At 40.1% G+C, this 18755-nt stretch overlaps 1 protein-coding gene across 1 annotated transcript in view; it reads left to right on the top strand.

Moving 5' to 3' along the window:
- Positions 1-2447: 2447 nt before the first annotated feature.
- The window catches only part of F5 (coagulation factor V), an 87129-nt gene continuing 70821 nt past the window's right edge, over positions 2448-18755 (top strand). Inside the window, exons 1-3 of the mRNA XM_082652016.1 lie at positions 2448-2659; positions 6552-6643; positions 14874-14996. Coding sequence (XP_082508142.1) covers positions 2502-2659; positions 6552-6643; positions 14874-14996 — 373 coding nt within the window. The 5' untranslated portion in view covers positions 2448-2501. The remainder of the gene's footprint in view (positions 2660-6551; positions 6644-14873; positions 14997-18755) is intronic.

The following is an 18755-nucleotide window of genomic DNA, read 5'->3' as shown; positions in this document are numbered from 1 at the left end:
GGCCTAGAGTCTGTCATACAGAGTGAAGTAAGTCAGAAAGAGAGAGACAAATACCGTATGCTAACACATATATATGGAATTTAAGAAAAAAAATGTCATGAAGAACCTAGGGGTAAAACAGGAATAAAGACACAGACCTACTAGAGAATGGACTTGAGGATATGGGGAGGGGGAAGGGTAAGCTGTGACAAAGTGCGAGAGAGGCATGGACATATATACACTACCAAACGTACGGTAGATAGCTAGTGGGAAGCAGCCGCATAGCACAGGGAGATCAGCTTGGTGCTTTGTGACCGCCTGGAGGGGTGGGATAGGGAGGGGGGGAGGGAGGGAGATGCAAGAGGGAAGAGATATAGGAACATATGTATATATATAACTGATTCATTTTGTTGTAAAGCAGAAACTAACACACCATTGTAAAGCAATTATACTCCAATAAAGATGTTAAAAAAAATTTTGGTAGTAACCTTGGGATTTAGGGACACATTGCTTTTAAAAAGTTTCACTCCTATACTGTACATAGCATCTCTGACTGCTTACTTTATGCCAATCACTAGGCTCTGTGTTATAGGACGATGATTATCACCCTGTCTCCTGAGTCAGAATCTGCCTTTTGTAAAATCGTCCCAGGGAATTCTGATGGTTTATCAGCTTTGCGAACCACTGATACTATAGATACAGAAGGATAAGGCATTCACCGTTCCTGTTCTTGAATAGCTTATCATCTAGTTGGGGACACAATAGACACCAATACAAAGTGATAGAGAGTAGTCAACATCAGTATGTTATTTGAAGCATGTGGTAGGAATTCATAAAATGGAAAAGTCAAGTTGGCCCAGAATCAAGGAGATAGAACTCTGATTGGACTTTAGGGAGTGGACAGTCTGAGTTGATCAAATAATATCGGCCAAGAAGCAAAGACGGAGACCTTATGTTGAGGAGACTGAAGACATCATAGAGATCTCATGTGAGGTGCTACATTACAATTTATTGAATCTGTTGAGACAAATCATAGAAGCTTGGAGGCATGTAGATTCAGGGGACCCGGGATAAGTCATAATGATGCTTCAGACAAGATAATTTTCAGATTCTCTATAAATAGCAAAATCATATCTTAAGGCCACGTGAAATAGCAAGATCCTCCGAGATACATAAAGGGCCCTGGAGGCAGGAAAAATATAATCATAGTAATCAACACGTGCTGTGTGCTTTCCAACTGCTAGGAATTATATACTTCACAGTGTTCTTTTATCCTCCCAACCACCCGATCTGAAAAAACTATTATTATCATCCCTGTTTTGCAGGTGTCAGAATTGAGCTCCAGAGAGGTTGTGTAACGTATCCAAGAGAACGCAGCTAGTAAGTGGGATTGAAATCTGGTCTGATTCTCTCAGTGAAGCTCTTTAAGCCCTCTCCTCTGTCACTGCCTAGGTGGCCACAGGCCCTTATCAAGACAGAACTGGGCAACAGAGAAAGACAAATATCATATATTGCTTATATGTGGAATCTAAAAAAATGATACAAAGGAACTTACTTACAGAACAGAAATAGACTCACAGACATAGAAAACAAACTTATGGTTACCAAAGGGGAAAGGGAGGAGCAATAAATTAGGAGTTTGGGATTAAAATATACACACTACTATATATAAAATAGGTAAACAGCAAGGACCTACTGTATAGCACAGGGAACTCTACTCAATATTTTATAATAACCTATAGTGGAAAATAATCTAAAAATTATATGTATATATATTCATATATGTATATATATATTCATATATATGAATCACTTTGCTGTATACCTGAAACTAACACAACATTGAATCAACTATATTTCAATATACATACATATTTTTTAAAAGACAGAACTGTGCATGGGTAGAAGTCAGTAAAGTGGGCCAGGCCAGCAGGCCCCATTCACGTGACCATCCCCTTGCTTCTTCACCACCTGAAAATACAATATTTCTGTGCCCAGTAACAGGGCATAGGACCCTCTTCCTCAGATCAGAAGGAGAGCAGTGTGGTGAAGGGATTTGGGTCCCACTGCCCTGGGAATTGCAGAGCGCCTGGTAAGTGTGAACTCTGCCCCAGGCAGTGTTTATGGTGGCGGGGTCTGATGAGGGGCTACTGAGCCGTGGGGTCAGCAGATGGAAGCTGGGGGGGGGACAGTGTTGCCCCGTCTCATGAATCCCTGAGCACTGCCCTGCCTGCTAGAGCCGCTGATTGCTGCCCTTTCTCCACTGGTGGTAAAACAGTCACTAACCTGGTTGCTCTCCCTAATACCTCCTGTCATCTGGAGCAGTGACCTAGTCAACCCCAGCCTGGAAAGGCCCCAGGAGGTGGGGACAGCGCGGGCTGCAGCTGCCGCCACGCCTGGGGGAGCTGTAGAGGAGGAGGACACTGCCACCCGCAGCCACGCGGCGCTCACTGCAGTCCCGACAGCGGCCAAGCCCGGCCAAGCCGGGCGCAATCGGCTGAAGCAGAGGCAGGAAAGGAACCATGTTCCCAGCTTGCCGTTGCCTCTGGGTCCTCGTGGTCCTGGGCTCCAGCTGGGCAGGCTGGGGGAGCCTAGGGGCTGAAGCAGCGCGGCTAAGGCAGTTCTACGTGGCTGCTCAGAGCATCAGCTGGAACTATCGCCCCGAGTCCACATACCTTAGGTAAGGCAGGCATGGCGACCGGTGGGCTTCTCCAGGGAGGACAATCTATTTCTTTTAGAGAGCATTCCCTTTGCAATTGCATTGCTTTTTTTTTTTTTTTTTTACTTCATGTAGGTAAATACAATTAATAGAAGAGCATAATGAATAAAATAAGCTTGGTGGATGCTCATTTTGCCTCCTATAATACAAGTTTATCATTCTGAGGATATAGAAAATAGTGTTTGGCTAGATGCTGTTTCAAGTTTGCTGTTAATACAGTTTTGTTAGTATGATTGATAGTTGATTTAATATATTGATTGATTCAAAAGCACCAGGTACCTACCTCTTCACTCCTGTTCCAGATTTTTAGTAGTCTAGTATTTTATTAAACTTCTAGCTACATATTATTTATTCCATGTCCACATAACTTCATCTTCTAAAACTAAAGATGTACACTGTATACTTTATTATAAGCAGGTTATTTGATAACAACTGCTATAATTTTGTTGTTTTCTTATAAATGACTTTCAAAACATCATCAGTTCATAAAAATGCAACATTGTTGTTCTTGTACCTTTTTTCTGCTTCGTGTGACTTCATTTTTCTCCCATTCTTAATCACTCCCTGGGATATGGTCTACTCTGGCTATTTTGATAGAGTCACTATTAAAAGGCATATGTGACTTAGAGGGGGGTTAAATAATAAAACTCTATTCGAGTTGCAAACTATTTTTCCTAATTGAAAGGTTAAAAATAAGACTCCACAGAAATTAAACAAATCATAGGTTCTACTCAATATTTCCAGTTCGTTATGTTTTTATTTCTTTTCATGGTAAACCTCTTAGTGTGACTTAAGTTTTTTTGTAACTTAACATCACAGTTTAAGCAATTGTGAACGATGTGTTCCTCTTTTACAGTTTCGAAACCAAAGCAATCTGCCAAGAAGATATTGTAATGTTTTAAGCCTTTTAGTGTATAACATTACCCTTTCAAAACCTTTTCTTTGTAATTGGGTTATTTTGGAGGGCATTGCATCTTGGTCTTGTAATAATAAGAAGTCCCCCCCTTTTTTTTTGTACAAAAATGGAGGGACTTATTTAAATATTGTACATTTAAATACATTTAAAATATTGTATTTCAAGGTGATAATCTAGGTCACACCCACACCCTTAGAGAACTGCTGCTGACTGAAACCCCAAAGGAAGTAGCAGTCTTTCCAACATTAATTGTCCTGCTCTTGGGTAGAACACTAACTTGGTTGCTGGCTTTCCTGTGTCACACTGTGCTTATGCTTTGGAGTTTGTTCTTTCTTCTGTAATTAACAACAAGAATAACAAGCAGAATTTTGGAGGCAGAATCACATAGGGCAAAACCCTGATTCATATGGTGAATTCACATAGGAAGCCATGATTGGTCATCCTATCCTCTCTGTGGCTGAGTTTCCAGAATTCTGGGAAGAGTTGTTCCTCTGGTATCAATTACTGAGTCAAAACCATACAGTGATAATCCAGACCAACTGTCCATATTTTTGAACCTCAAATCATGTCATTTCTTTCTAGTACTTTTATGTGAAAAGTCTAACCTTGTATCTGGCTGTTTAAACTAAGAACTTGTTATAGATTGTCCTACATCTAGAGCTAATGATACTCACTATAAAGAAATCAACATAGACAACTCCATCCTTTGCTAAAGTGTATTTTAGCACAAAGTAAAGATCTTTCCTTATTTCATGTAATATTGGCAGGACAGTGCCTTTTAGAGGTGAAATATATCTTTCATTCTTGCTCTGGGGCTGAAGTGAATGGTTTTGAAAATTTCCCTAAGGAAACATGTTCAATCACATGTATATAGTAACAGATATTGAAAAAAATACATATGTATTTTTTCTCGTGTTCTAGCTTTATATGATTTTATTATGAATAAATCATCCTTAAATAGTCCTCATAAATGGAAAATTCATCATGCATATTGTTTGAATTCATGTCATCTTTAACTTTCAGACAAATTATTTTCCAATAGCAATTCAATTGTTCAAATTAAAATAAATATACCTCAGTATGCACACATAATATACACAGGGAAACATATTAGGAAACACACCTCTATTAAAATTACTCCACATAAAAGACTAATTTTTCTTAGTAAAGATTTTTTACTGTCACCTATACTCCTGTATTTAAAGATCTAAGGTTAGGGACGGGAGCTACGTTTCAACTGTACATAAAACTAAACACACAAAATTACCACCACAGATAAATAAAAATGGACCTTCACATTAGGGACACAAACTAACATACAGAATCCTAGGGTTCTTGGGCTCTAAAAACTCTATGAGGTTGTTTAATTCATTTTCAACTTTCATGTTTTAACTTCTTACTTTTCCCCACACCCAAAGCACCAATACCCCTAGCAAATAGTTGTCTAGTTTCTACTTGAATGCTTCCAGTGACTGAGAACCCACCACCTTCAATAGCTAGCCATTCCAAAAATACTTACTCATGCCTCCTTTAATTCTCTTTCCAAATATTAACACAGTTCTTGTATCTTACATTTTAAAATTATGAGAATGACTATAATTACAGATTTTTCTGCTCTCCGGGAAAACCTAAAATCTCAAATCCAATTTTCATTATATTTTTAAAATACTACTAGCTAACATGCATTGAATATTTACAATGTGCCAGCTCTAAACCTTTTGTAGGTATTAACTTATTTAAAACTTGTAACAGTTCTGTGAGGGAGATTTTACTATCAGTTCCAGCTCACAATGATAGAAACAGAGGCACAAATTGATTAAATAAACTTTTCAAGGTTATATAGTTAACAAGGGGTAGACACAGGATTCAAACCCAGACACTCTGAATCTACAACCAGTTCTCTTAGCTTCTGTGCTACATAGACATCATGGCAAATGTGATTAGTATCCCTCTCTGTTACACCCTAATTATAGTGGGGCCACTCTCTGGATTAGGAAGCATAACAAAGCCAATATGGGCAACTGGTTTAGACGTTGGTAAGAAATTTCCCCTAATTATCTTTCCTTCATCTTTGAGTTTAAGACAAGGATAGGAATCATGTGCCCATCTTTAGAGACACTGAAGGAAAAGATGGGAAAGTATCCCAGTACTCTCCCTGCTGCCCTCTCTCTGAATTTTTAACCATGAAAACAGTCATCCCTTGGTACCTGTGGATATGGAACCCACAGATACAGGGGGATAACTGTACTAGTCTGTTTTATATAAGGGACTTGAACATCTACAGATTTTGGCTCCAGGGTCATCCTGAACCAACCTCCCACAGATACCAAGGGATGACTGTACAATGGTTTTTGAATCCTGGCTTTGCCATTATCAACTGATTCTCCTTGGGCAAGTTACTTAAACTTTCTGAGACTTAGTTTTTTCATTTGTTTGTTTCCTATATGAATCTCAGGGTCTTGACTCCATTAGCTATCTTCAACTTCTCAGCGAGAAACAGAGTCCACCAAATCAATTGTTCTTTACAATGTTCCCCAGTCACATAAGACTGTATTTGATTGATGAGTTGAAAAACAGCTCACATATTTATTCATAAAGGATTTGGTCATGTCTTTAATCATTTAAAATCTAAGCCTAAAGTTTGGGTTCACACTATCATCTTGGGTTCTATTTTAGAAAATTGATTCTGAGTAACAGGATTGGTTAGGGCAGACTAAATTTGTGAAAGAATGGTTATCACAACAGAATATTCTTGAAGACACCAATAATTATTTTATTAACTTTGCTTACTGTTCGTATTTATAAGACCTTGGGCTTCTAAACTGCAGTTAAAAATACTGTTATTTCTAGTAAAAGTCTGAGGACATGAGAGATATCTTTTGTTGTCATGTGCGAAGTAGATGTCATGTAAGCCTTTCAAATTTATTTTATTTCCAGTTCGAATACTTCTGCAACCTCCTTTAAGAAAACTGTCTACAGAGAGTATGAAGCATATTTTCAGAAAGAAAAACCACGATCCACAACTTCAGGTCAGCCTGAAATATATTTTTCAATTTTAAAGATAAAGCTCTATGGATAATTTGATATTCATATATATCTAAAATATTCACTTAGTGATATTTTATAGAAATGTGTGTTTTTGTTATTTTGGCTAGATAATTGGTAGAGGTCTTATTCATAGTATTGAGAATTGAGAAAAGCAAAGCATTAAGCCAAACTAGGGGCCCCTCTGAGCATGGGGCCCTGTGCAATTTCATGGGTCTCATGCCCATGAAGCCAGCTGTTTTTGACTGTGATTAAAAAAAAAACTAAACAAAACTTCTAAGTGTTTGCATTTTTATTCACTCATCTAACAAACTATTATTGAACACCTGCTGTGGGTGCTCAATTGAACTAGGCACTATGGATGCCACGCTGGACAAGAGAGACACATCTCCTGCCTTCCTGGAGCTTATGGTCTAGTTTAATGAGCACAGATGAGCCTTAGCAAATGATGATTTGCTGGGTCCCAAGACTCATTTAAAGGAACTGTATATGGCTGATTCTTTTGCATCTATCTTTCCCATCTCTTCTGTTTTATTCAGTGTGATGTATATAACAGCTATAATTTTTAGAGAAAAAATCTCTTTTTTTCCTCACCTCTTTTTTAATTAAGGAAAGTAGGCTGAATGGGTTTCTGGGATCGTAAATATGGTAAATATGGTAACATAGTTCACAGAACTGATAAAGGCCGTTAAGAGAGAACTTCCTCCAGTTAGGTCCCCTAGTCAGTAATTCACTCATCCTTCCCCCCAACCAGGTGAAGACCTGTCATCTTCCCCAGACTCGTCCTTCTATCTTTTATTCATTCCATCTTGTTCTGCCTCCTCCTCAGATCTCCCTTTATCTTCAGTCTTTCCTTAAATGGAGACTTCCCCGTCAAAAATCCTCAACAAAAAACAGAACACAACTTATGTTCAAATTAACATCCGGTCTCAAAAAAAAGTCTCCCCTTGACTCTGTCTGCCTTTTCTCCCCTTTCCTTCACTACCAATTTCCTGTGTGATTGGTACATTTCATTCTCTATCATATCAAATTACTCTCCTAAAAGGGGCCCTATGACCTCTTAGATGCCAGACCAATGGTTTCTTTCCAGTTATTTTCCCACTTGATATTACTAGGACATGTAATGCTCCCCCTTCTTGAAACTCTCTCTTTACCTTGTTTCCCTGGTGCCACTTCCCCTGCTAACGGAGATGGAATGGAAGTGAATGGAAGGTGAGGAAATGTAAGTAGGAGGAACTTACATAGATAACTCTTTCCTGAAACTTGGCTCCAAATGGGAGGAGAAATAGGGTAGTTCTGGGAGGGAATGAGGGGTTTAAGGACATTTTAAGAGTTTTATTTAAAAAAGGACAGTGACTTAAAATATCTAAGTGCTCAAGGGAAGAATCCAATAGAAAAGGAGAGGATAAAAACATCTGAGGGAGAATAACTGATGGAGCCAGACTCAGAAGAAACAGGAAGTGATGTGATTCAAAGCTGGGTTGGATCAGCCTGAGGTGGAAGAGATACTAACCTTCATGGGGGGCTGGGTGGGGAGCCTGGCAAGGGACCAGGTGAGTAAGCTTTTATTAATAAGGTTACTAATAAAATTAAGTTTGTCATTTTGGTCAGGAAATTAAAGGATCTCCTGTCCTCTACAGACTCTGTAGTCTATTCATTTTTATAGATCCAGCTTCAAGCTTAGTATGTACAGTAGATATTTAAGAACTATTTAATTAAATTAAGTTGTGAGTGGGTAAAGGGAAGACGAGCTGGGAAACATATTCATTAGGCCTGGAAAAAGAGGAATTGGGCAGAGATTCAGAGCTCTCCTTTTTGTGACTTTTGCCAAGTTCACTGAATTTGAATGTGCTGTGTCAGCCATTGTGCTGAGTGCAGTAAGGGATAGAAGGACCAGTGCCAGCCTGCAGACTGCCTTTTAGGTCAGGTGTCCCCCACCCCCAGGCCACAGACTGGTACCAGTCTGTGGCCTGTTAGGAACCGGGCTGCACAGCAAGAGGTGAGCAGGGAGCCAGAGAAGTTTCATCTGTATTTACAGCCACTCCCCATTGCTCACATTACCGCCTGAGTTCCGCCTCCTGTCAGATCATTAGATTCTCATAGGAGCGCGAACCCTACTGTGAACTGTGCAGCGAGGGATCTAGGTTGCGCGCTGCTTATGAGAATCTAATGCCTGATGATCTGAGGTGGAGCTGAGGCGATGATGCTAGCACTGGGGAGTGGCTGCAAATACCGATTATCATTAGCAGAGAGGTCTGACTGCCCAGAGACCATAATAAATCAATTTCCTGCAGACTCATCTCAAAACCCTATCAGTGAGTGGCAAGTGACAATTAAACTGCATCTTACGAAGTAGACCGGACATAAGCAGCACACTTCAGGTGTCACTGTCTCCCAACACCCCCAGATGGGACCATCTAGTTGCAGGAAAACAAGTGCAGGGCTCCCACTGATTCTGCATTATGGTGAGTTGTATAATTATTTCAGTATATATTACAGTGTAATAATAATAGAAATAAAGTGCACAATAAATGTAATGCGCTTGAATCATCCCCAAACCATCCCCTGCCCTGATCCGTGGAAAAACTGTCTTCCACAAAACCGGTCCCTGGTGCCAAAATGGTTGGGGACTGCTGTTTTAGGTGATACAGAGGCATCAATCATTTTTTAAAATTAATTTTTATTGGAGTATGGTTGCTTTACAATGTTGTGTTAGCCTCCACTGCACAACTAAAGGAATCAGCCATACACATACAGATAGCCCCTCCCTTTTGGACTTCCCTCCCATTTAGGTTACCACAGTTTATTAGGTAGAGTTCCCTGTGCTCATTTTTGAAGAGGAGAAGACTGTGACCAAAATCCTTGGAGCTGATTAATTTTGTAGTGATTTCCTGATTCAACCTCGTAAGTTAGAAGTAGACCTTGATAGTTGATTTATGTTTAAGCCTGGTACACTTAAAATATTACCTTTGTCAACCGCAGTGTATCTCATAACATATTTGTTTTATGTGAACTCTGAGGCATTTTAACATTCATTTTCATGCAACCTCTTCCTGAACTCCTAAGGTTGCTTAATTATGAACCTTGGAGCACAAGGGTGGTGTCTTATTCAGCTCTGTAACCCTATAATAATTGATACTAGGAGGCAAACCTGATGTAAAGGAAAAGTCTCCGATTTTTAATAAGATCTGGTGTGAACACTGCCACTGACTATGTGGCCTTCCCCATTCCATTGCCTAGTTCTGTGTTCTTTGTACCTTTTGCTTATTTCCTGCTCCACCCATCTGGGGGGTATGATTCTAGCCATGTGCCCCATTTCTGCAGCATGAGCCCAGAAGTTATTGTAATTACAGGTGGGGCTAAGGCTACAGGACTGGAGGTCTGATGAGACACCTGTCCAGTGAGGTTTGTGGACATGTGGACAGGCGGAGGGGCCAGGCTCATTTTCAGAAATCCTGTCTTGGGCTCTAAAATGGCTAGTTTTGAGTCTCTGTGTATTTTCCAGGAAGATTATGAAATGTTTGTCCCCAAAGGGGTTTTATATTAACAGCAACAATGGGCTGCCCTGTATTCTGCAACACATTATTCACCTGAGAGCAGGGGATTGCATTAGCTGACCTCCTGTAGTCCTTTCCAACTCCAAAACTGCAAGAAATTGGGTACATGCTGTGCTAACTTCCTGGGATCTCAAGACAGGCTACTCCTTCCCCCAATTTGGCTTTGGGCACTGAGGAGAGGGTGGAAAAGGTCTTAGGCCATCTGGCTAATGGAGGAACTAAACAGCAGCTCAAACGACGTTCAGCCATGTGTTTGCCTACATGCATGAAGGTATTTGGTTTATATTTATAAGAACATCCCTTTGTTTTGCTTTAATTCTGAAGAAGCAGATAGGGAGGCTAAATAAATATTGCAAAGAACTCATTGCAGTAAGAGGTGAAATCACTTAGAAGACTTATTCTGGGCATCTGGCATTTGCAGCCATGTGATGCCAACAAACAAATCGACCGAGCAAGGCAACCACGGCAACAAAATGCAGTGGACAACGTGACAGCAGTCAGCATCTGATTGGGCTCAGGGGCATTCTGGGCGGTGGGAGTAGCCAGTGGGGACTTCTGCTGGGAGCTAGGACTGAGGGTGGCAGCCAGAAGAGAGGGGTCAGCCAGTAGAGTCAGATGTGGCCAGGAGTCAAAAATGGTGTGGATTTTGGGACTGTTCCAGGAAAGTGGGGGATCTGACCCGCCCTGCAGAAGGTGCTAAAGAAAGCTTTGGTTCAAGAGTCCAGAGAACTGAGTTCTACACCCAGCAATGCCACCCAGTCACTCTCCGCACCCACTTCCCAGGCTTTGTAACCATCTCTATAATGAGGATTAAACTATGTGGCCTCCATGGTCCTGTGCAGAACTAACATAAGAACACACAAACAAAAAGCTTCAGGCACAAGGTCAATATAAACTCTAGGACTGGAGTTCAGTGAAAGGAATAAGTGGGTGGAAAGATAGGAGTTGGGGAAAGATAGGACCTCTATCTCAGAGATCACATTTTATCAATGCTAATAGGAAATTAGTGTTCTATTGCTGTAACACGTTACCACAAACTTAGGGGCATAAAACAACACAAATGTATTATCTTAGCGCTCTTGAGGCCAGAAGTCCAAAATGAGTTTCACTGGGTTAAAATCAAGGTGTTCGTAGAGCTCTATTCCTTCTAGAGGCTCTAGGGGAGAATCGTTTCCTTGCCTTTTCCAGTTACTAGAAGCCACCTGCACTCATGGGCTCATGGCCCCTTCCTCCGTCTTCAAAGCCAGCAGGCAGCATCTTCCAATTGCTAACTCAGACACTCCTGCATCCCTTTTATGAGAGATTTTATGATTACATTGGGTCCACCTGGATAATCCAGGAAACTCTCGCCGTCTCAACATCTTTAACTTAATCACACCCACAGAATCCATTTTGCCATATAAGGTAGCATATCCATGGGTCCCAGGGATTAAGTCAGGGACATCTCTGGGAGGCCATTATCCTGCCTGCCACACCCACCAAACAAAACCCTCCCACAACATCCTCCGTTTCAGAGAATGGCACCCTCATCCACCCAGCCTTCCAAGCCAGAACGTCACCAGCCATCCATGCCAACTTGATCTCCCTCATCCTCCACTCCATGTTCAACCCATCAAGTCCTGACAACTTGATTTCCTAAATAGCTCTCTAATACGTTCTCTCCTGATTATCTCCATTGCCCTAACCTTAAACTAAGCCAAGTCACCAACATCTCTCTCCTGGAGCCTTCCATCTGTTCTCTCAACATTCACTCTGGTTTCTCCCCAGATCAGAGGTTTAAAAACCAGTATGCGGTTCATGTCACATCCCTGCTTCCAGATACTCTTAGGTTAAAACGCAAAAGTCTAAGAGGCCTACAAGGCCCTATGTGACTGGACCTCTGATCATGCCTTTGGCTTCACTTTCTGCCTATCTCTCTTACCTACTAAGCTCTACCTTCCCATGGCTGTCAGTTCTCTGAATAGGCCAAGTTTTCTGGCACCTCAGGGCCTTCGCACATGCTAAACCCACTCCCTGGAATGCCCTTGTCTATCCCTTTGCCTCTTTGCCTTTGGACTTCAGTTAATGCATCACTTCCTCAGGGAAGCATTTCCCAACCCTGATTACCTCCCTGCTTCTAAGATTAGACTAGATGCTTCTGTCAAATGCTCTTAAGAGAATCCTGTACTTTTCTTTCATAATATGAACCACAGTTTGTAATTCAATATTTGTGTGATCATTTGTTAAAATCTGTCTTTCCTTCTATTTTCTAAGCTCTATGAAGGCAGGGGGTACATCTATTTTACTCACCATTGCAATTCTAACACCTAGGATAAAGTGAGCACTCAATATTTGTTGAATGAATGAATAACTACAAGGTGGGGGGCTGCAATACCAAGAGGTGGCTAAAAGCTCAGTATCTAGAATCACACAGATTTAAGTTTAAATCATGGCTCTGCCTCTAATTAGCTGTATAATATTGGGCAAGATATTTAAATTCTCTGAGGCTCAGTTTCCTCATCTATAAAATAAAGATCTTACTATCTACCTTAAAGATGTATTGGGAGGTTTAATGTAAGGACTTAGAGTGCTCAAATATATCAAGAGGGACGTTTATAATGATCGCCACTGCAAACAAATGCCAGTTGAACTCCATGACTACTGTAACTTCCCTTTCCTGTTCCTGTGATTCCTAATGGGCAGAAACCAACCCCATGAGAGCTTATGGATGGCTTGGAAGTGAGAACAGTCAATTGTCTGGAAGAGAGCTTTTGGTGACAGGTTCTCAAGCTTTGGAGGACATCAGAATTACTCAGGGGTACACATCTAAAATGCAGGTTCCCAAACCCCACCTCCAGAGACTCAGGTTCATTGAGGCTGAGATAGTATTTACTTGGGAGTCTGCCTTTTAGTTAGACCCTCACTGATTCTGATGCAGAGCATCCGAGGACTACACTTTGGGAAATTCTAATATATGATTCTTCAAAAACCTTACTCAAATATCAACTCTTCCCTTAACTCTGCAGACAGAACTGGTCCTTCATCCTCTCTGCTCCCGTAGCACTTGGCCCGTATCTCAGCAGTAGCTCCTACCGAATGTCTATCTCTAAACGAGCTTGTGATCTCCTTAAGGACAGGGACGGTGCCTTATTTACCCATGCGGCCCCAGAGCCTAGCACAGTGCCTGGGATGTAGTAAGTGAAACCTCACTCTTGATTTCTGCACCCTAACCTGCTCAACCCGCTGTGTCCCCATCAAAGTAACTGATAACATTATTTATCCAGTTGCTCAGATCAAAAACCTTGGTGTCATCCTTGACTTCTCTCTCTCAAGTGCCACATCCAACTCCTCAGCAAATTTGCTGGCTCTACTGTTGAAATGTCCAGAATCCAACCTCTTCTCCCCATTTCATTGCTACACCTGCTGGCCCAATACACTGTTGTCTCTCGTTTACACCACCTGTTCTGCTTCCACTCTTGTCACTACACAGAATATTTTGTACACAGCAGCTAGGATGAACTTTTTAAAATTATTTATTTATTTATACAGCAGGTTCTTATTAGTTATCTATTTTATACATATTAGTGTATATATGTCAATCTCCCAATTCATCACACACACACACACACACACACACCCGCTTTCCCCCCTTGGTGTCCACACGTTTGTTCTCTACATCTGTCTCTATTTCTGCCCTGCAAACTGGTTCATCGGTACCGTTTTACTAGATTCCACATATATGCATTAATATATGATATTTGTTTTTCTCTTTCTGCCTTACTCTGTATGACAGTCTCTAGGTCCATCCATGTCTCTACAAATGACCCAATTTCGTTCCTTTTTAGGGCTGAGTAATATTCCATTGTATATATGTACCACATCTTCTTTATCCATTCATCTGTCAATGGACATTTAGGTTGTTTCCATGTCCTGGCTCTTGCAAATAGTGCTGCAATGAACATTGGGGTGCATGTGTCTATTTGAATTATGTTTTTCCCTGGGCATATGCCCAGTAGATTGAACTTTTAAAACATATCAGACCATGTCTCTCTGTTGCACAAAGCTCCAGTGATTTCCCATTTCACTTAGAAGAAAATCCAGAGTCCTTACCATGGCCCATAGAGGGTGATCTGCCCCCTCCACCCCCAACTTTTCTCACTCTGGCCACACTGTTTGTCTGACTGTTCTTTGGATACATCAAGCTCCTGCCTCAGGGACTTTGAATTTGCCTCAGGACCAGAGAACAGTCTGATCTGCTCCCTGACTTCATTTAGGTCTCTGAGGTCTCCCCTTCAGAGAGATCTAAAGTAGCCAGTCACCCTTCTTACATTACCCTGTATAAATGAAAATGAACATCTTTCTTGACCCAAGATGGTCGTCTCCCCAGGAATGACAGTGGATCAGAATGGGGTGGACATGGTCAGAACTATTTCTTCTACTCTCTTAACTAGCTTTGGGCCCAAGCCAAGTGTTTCTACCTTCCTATCCTTATCTGCCTGCATGTAATATAGAGTTAATGAGCTGGCAAAGCCTTCTAGATTGAAGATAAACAGGTCAACCTCAGGACTGAGAGGAATGACGGCAATCACCCGTGGGGTTTTCTGCATGTTTTTCTTGCTTAGCAGCTCTGTCTTGGTAATCCTGAACACAGACATATTTTAAATCCTTGTTTTCATAGGACTTCTCGGGCCTACTTTATATGCTGAAGTTGGAGACATCATGAAAGTTCACTTTAAGAATAAGGCAGACAAGCCCCTAAGCATCCATCCTCAAGGAATTAAGTACAGTAAATTCTCAGAAGGTAAGAGGAATTTAACATCCCTCTGACAAGGGAAAACTTACAACTCTTTACCACCTGTGTCAAACATTTTAAACCATATTGTTGACCAAGTTAGAGAAATCTCCTTTCCTGCAACTGGTAATTATAAAAGTTGCTGCCTTCGTAGATTTCAGAGAGGAAAATGAAAAAGTTCTGGGGTCATCTGGACCTCAGTTTTTTGGTAGGTTCTTGTTTTTTAATAGTTGGATGGGCAAGTTACCTAATCTTTATGAACTCCAATATGTTCCTCTGCAAAATGAGAATAATAATACATATATTGCAAGAGGGGTTAAGGCAGGGGTCTACATACTTTTCTGTGAAGAGCCAGTAAATATTTTGGGCTTTGTGAGCTATGGAATCTCTGTTGCAACTACTCAACTCTACTCTTTAGTACAAAAACAGCCATAGACGATATGTAAATGGATGCACATGGCTGTGTCCCAATAAAACTTTATTTACAAAAACAGGCAGCTGACTGGATTTGGCTCATGAGACATAGTTCGAAATAGCAACATAGGACTAGCCTGGCACATAGATGGCACTTAATAAGTGATATTTGGTGGTGACGGTGGTAGTAGAAGTAGTATTAAAATTTTGGACATAGTGAAGTACTTAAGAACATAAGCTTTGAAGGCAGACTTAAATTCAAATTCCAGCTTTACAATTTCTGGTTCTATGACCTTAGCCCCTCTGAGCCTCAGTTTTCTCATCTATAAAATGAGAACGATTATAATTTTAACCCTTCACAAGATTACTTTGAGGATCAAATGAGATCACTTAAGGTAACAAACTAAACATGGTGCCTGGAACCTGGTAAGCCCTCAATAAATAATGATAATGATGATGATGATAACAATGATGGTGAAGATCATGAAGATGGTGGTGATAAAAGCCACAGGATGGTAAGTACCCATGTTGATATTGTTCTGATTATTTCCATTATGTTGATGTTCAGACCACATTAAGCAGAGCAGAGTTCTGCTAGGAACTGATATAAGAAAATTATCCATATTGTAATAGATATTGGTATAATAACATTTAAAATAAATTTTAACCCTTCATGATTCACAAATCTTCTTTTTCCCATGTGTTCCAGCCATTATACCTTTGAAGAGAGGAACTGGGTAGGAGAGTGGTTTACAATGTAGGTTCTGGAACTAGATGCCTGGTGCAAATCCTGGCTGAGACACTTATTAGCTGTGTGACTTTTGAAAAGTTACTTAACCTCTCTGTGCCTCATCGTTCTCATCTATAAAATGGGGATAGTAATTACACTTACCTCATATAGGTTTGTTGTCATGAAATATTAGAACAATGCGTGACATATAATAAGCACTTGATAAATATTAGCTATGATGGTAAAGGTAATTCTTCAATCAAAATGTGTTCAAATTCTAATGTTATATGTCAATTATATCTCAATTAAAAATTTTAAAATATGCTCAAATAATTTAATATTTATTTGACAATATAGGGATTAGGATGTGACTTTTATATTTATTGTTTCCTATGTAAATTGTTATCAAACTCATTCTGACAACATATAAATGACTGATAATAAGTCAATGAACTAACCTCCCCAGGACTATTAGTACTATCACTCAATATTTGGCTTGAGGAAAAACAATGAAGCATTAACTGTAGTTTCAGGCATCTTAAAAAGGCACTTTGGCAAGACTCTGGGTGAGGTAGCATGCAATGGCATAGTGACATAGTGAAGAATCACCTACTTATAAGGATTCCAGATGACTGCATCAGGAATTCAGCAACACAATGCACGAGGGGAGAACCCTCAGAATGTCCCATGCAGGTTCTCTTTCAGGTGTGGGAGGAGGTAAGCGTTGTGGACTTTGTATGCTAGCTAAGCTGTTTGCACAGGGAATGAACCTTGCAACAGTATCCCCATTCCTTTACTGTTTATTTGTCCCTACACTCCCCTATGGCCAGAATCACTTATGAGCAATTGTATAAAATGCTCCCACCACTTCCATTGGTCACTTGGTTATTGCCCCTGGTTTCATGAGTCTGAGAAAGGTAAGCACAGATTGATGGGGAAAGTCAAATGTTATCTTAGAAATGAGATGCAAATCTAGTAAACAGCTAAAGTATCCTTTGCAGTGAAAAATAAAAATAAAAAATAAGACAAGGCTTCTATTCATTTTATCATGCCCTCTCTGAGAATAAAACATCTCCTCCTCCTTCATGTCTGACACTCATCCTCACCCATAGCCTCCTTCTATGGTTTGAACTATTTTTTCAGGAGTGGAAATAAATTAACTACATGCTGAGTCAGCTACAAGAGAATCCAGATTCCTTTATCTCAGAGGTAGATATTTGAGAGATGAATGGTGAGAGGTTGAAACAATATAAGTGTCTTGAGAGCAGACTCAATTCTTGCCTGTGTGGTTGCTTGATCTAATCAGTGAATGATCCAACCTAGACAGCAATCTTCCTTATCTGGGAATTAATCCTTGAGCCCCACTAAAGATTTGGAGACCTACTGTCATCAGCTAGAAGAAAAAGGTAGAAAGAATGCTGGCTTTAGAGCCAGAATGACCTGGGTTTGAACCCTAAGTTTACCTAGAAAATTTCCTTTATCTCTAACTCTCGGTTTTATATCTATAAAATGGGGATAGCAATTCCTCCCATCTAAAGTTATTGCAAGGGTTAGTCATAATATATGTTAAGGTTTTTGGCACATAGTTGCACACAATAAGGAGAGTGTTATTGCTGTGCTTCTTTCATGGCTGTTTATATTGCAGGTATTAAATTTTGTTTCTAGAAGCTTAGACTGAATGAAGACCTTGGCTTTATATAGTGCTCGTCATTTTATTTCCACTCAAATGAAATAAAACTCCACGATGGAATTTAGATGACAAAATGAACTAAAATTGCATAGAAAACTTCAGTTGTCCAGGAGGACATAACGAATGAGTTGTTTTGGATAAGAATGTTTTCCAGATAGTTTGAGGTTTCCTTCTTTAAGTGTAAGATACTTTCTTTTAATCACTTTGGATGCAAATCTTTCTAAATGTTATACTTTCCCAGACTTTTTTTAAAACAGAAGAGTAAGGAGGAAAATTCGAATCCCTTTCTAAACCATTACTTCCACTCTACTTTGAGATTTTACAAAGATCCACAAATGTTAGAACTGCGTTCAGTCTAAGAGTAAACAAACTACATTACTGTCTCTGGTAATGTCTACAGGTTAAGAGTCTCTGGTATTGTCTACATGTAAAGACCCTGAGCTTTCATTCATGGATTATGTAATATTTATTTTGGTTGTCCAGGAACCTTGTTGCTTTTTTAATTCTTGGCTATGCCTTAGTTAGGAGATAATTGGAAATCTGAGTCCTGGCAAGGAAAGATGTTACTGTATTTAGTGTGGAAGTCTCATGATGGCCTTCCATCCATAAACTGGAAGCATCTGACATAAATGCCAAGTTGTAGCATAGTGTTTCCAAATTACTTCCAGTTGCACCCCAACCCCAGGTGTACAGCGTTACGTAGGGCAATGACGGGTAACCCTTTTGGCAGGATAGACAAACTGTGATTCATAAAAATGCTTACAAGAACATTCCTTTTAGAAATGTATTTAATAGGAATATGTTTTTAAACCAGTAAATAAAATATCTGCAGCTGTACTTAATCATTTTAAAACTTTTTATCACTAAACGAATTTCAATTTGAGGCTAAAATTTTAGAAACTCTGTAGCCAGTACATGCTGAACTGTTTGATTA

This window comes from Grampus griseus (genome assembly GCF_964374135.1).
Source record: "Grampus griseus genome assembly, chromosome: 1".
NCBI lineage: Eukaryota > Metazoa > Chordata > Mammalia > Artiodactyla > Delphinidae > Grampus > Grampus griseus.
This window is presented reverse-complemented; position numbering and strand designations above follow the sequence as displayed.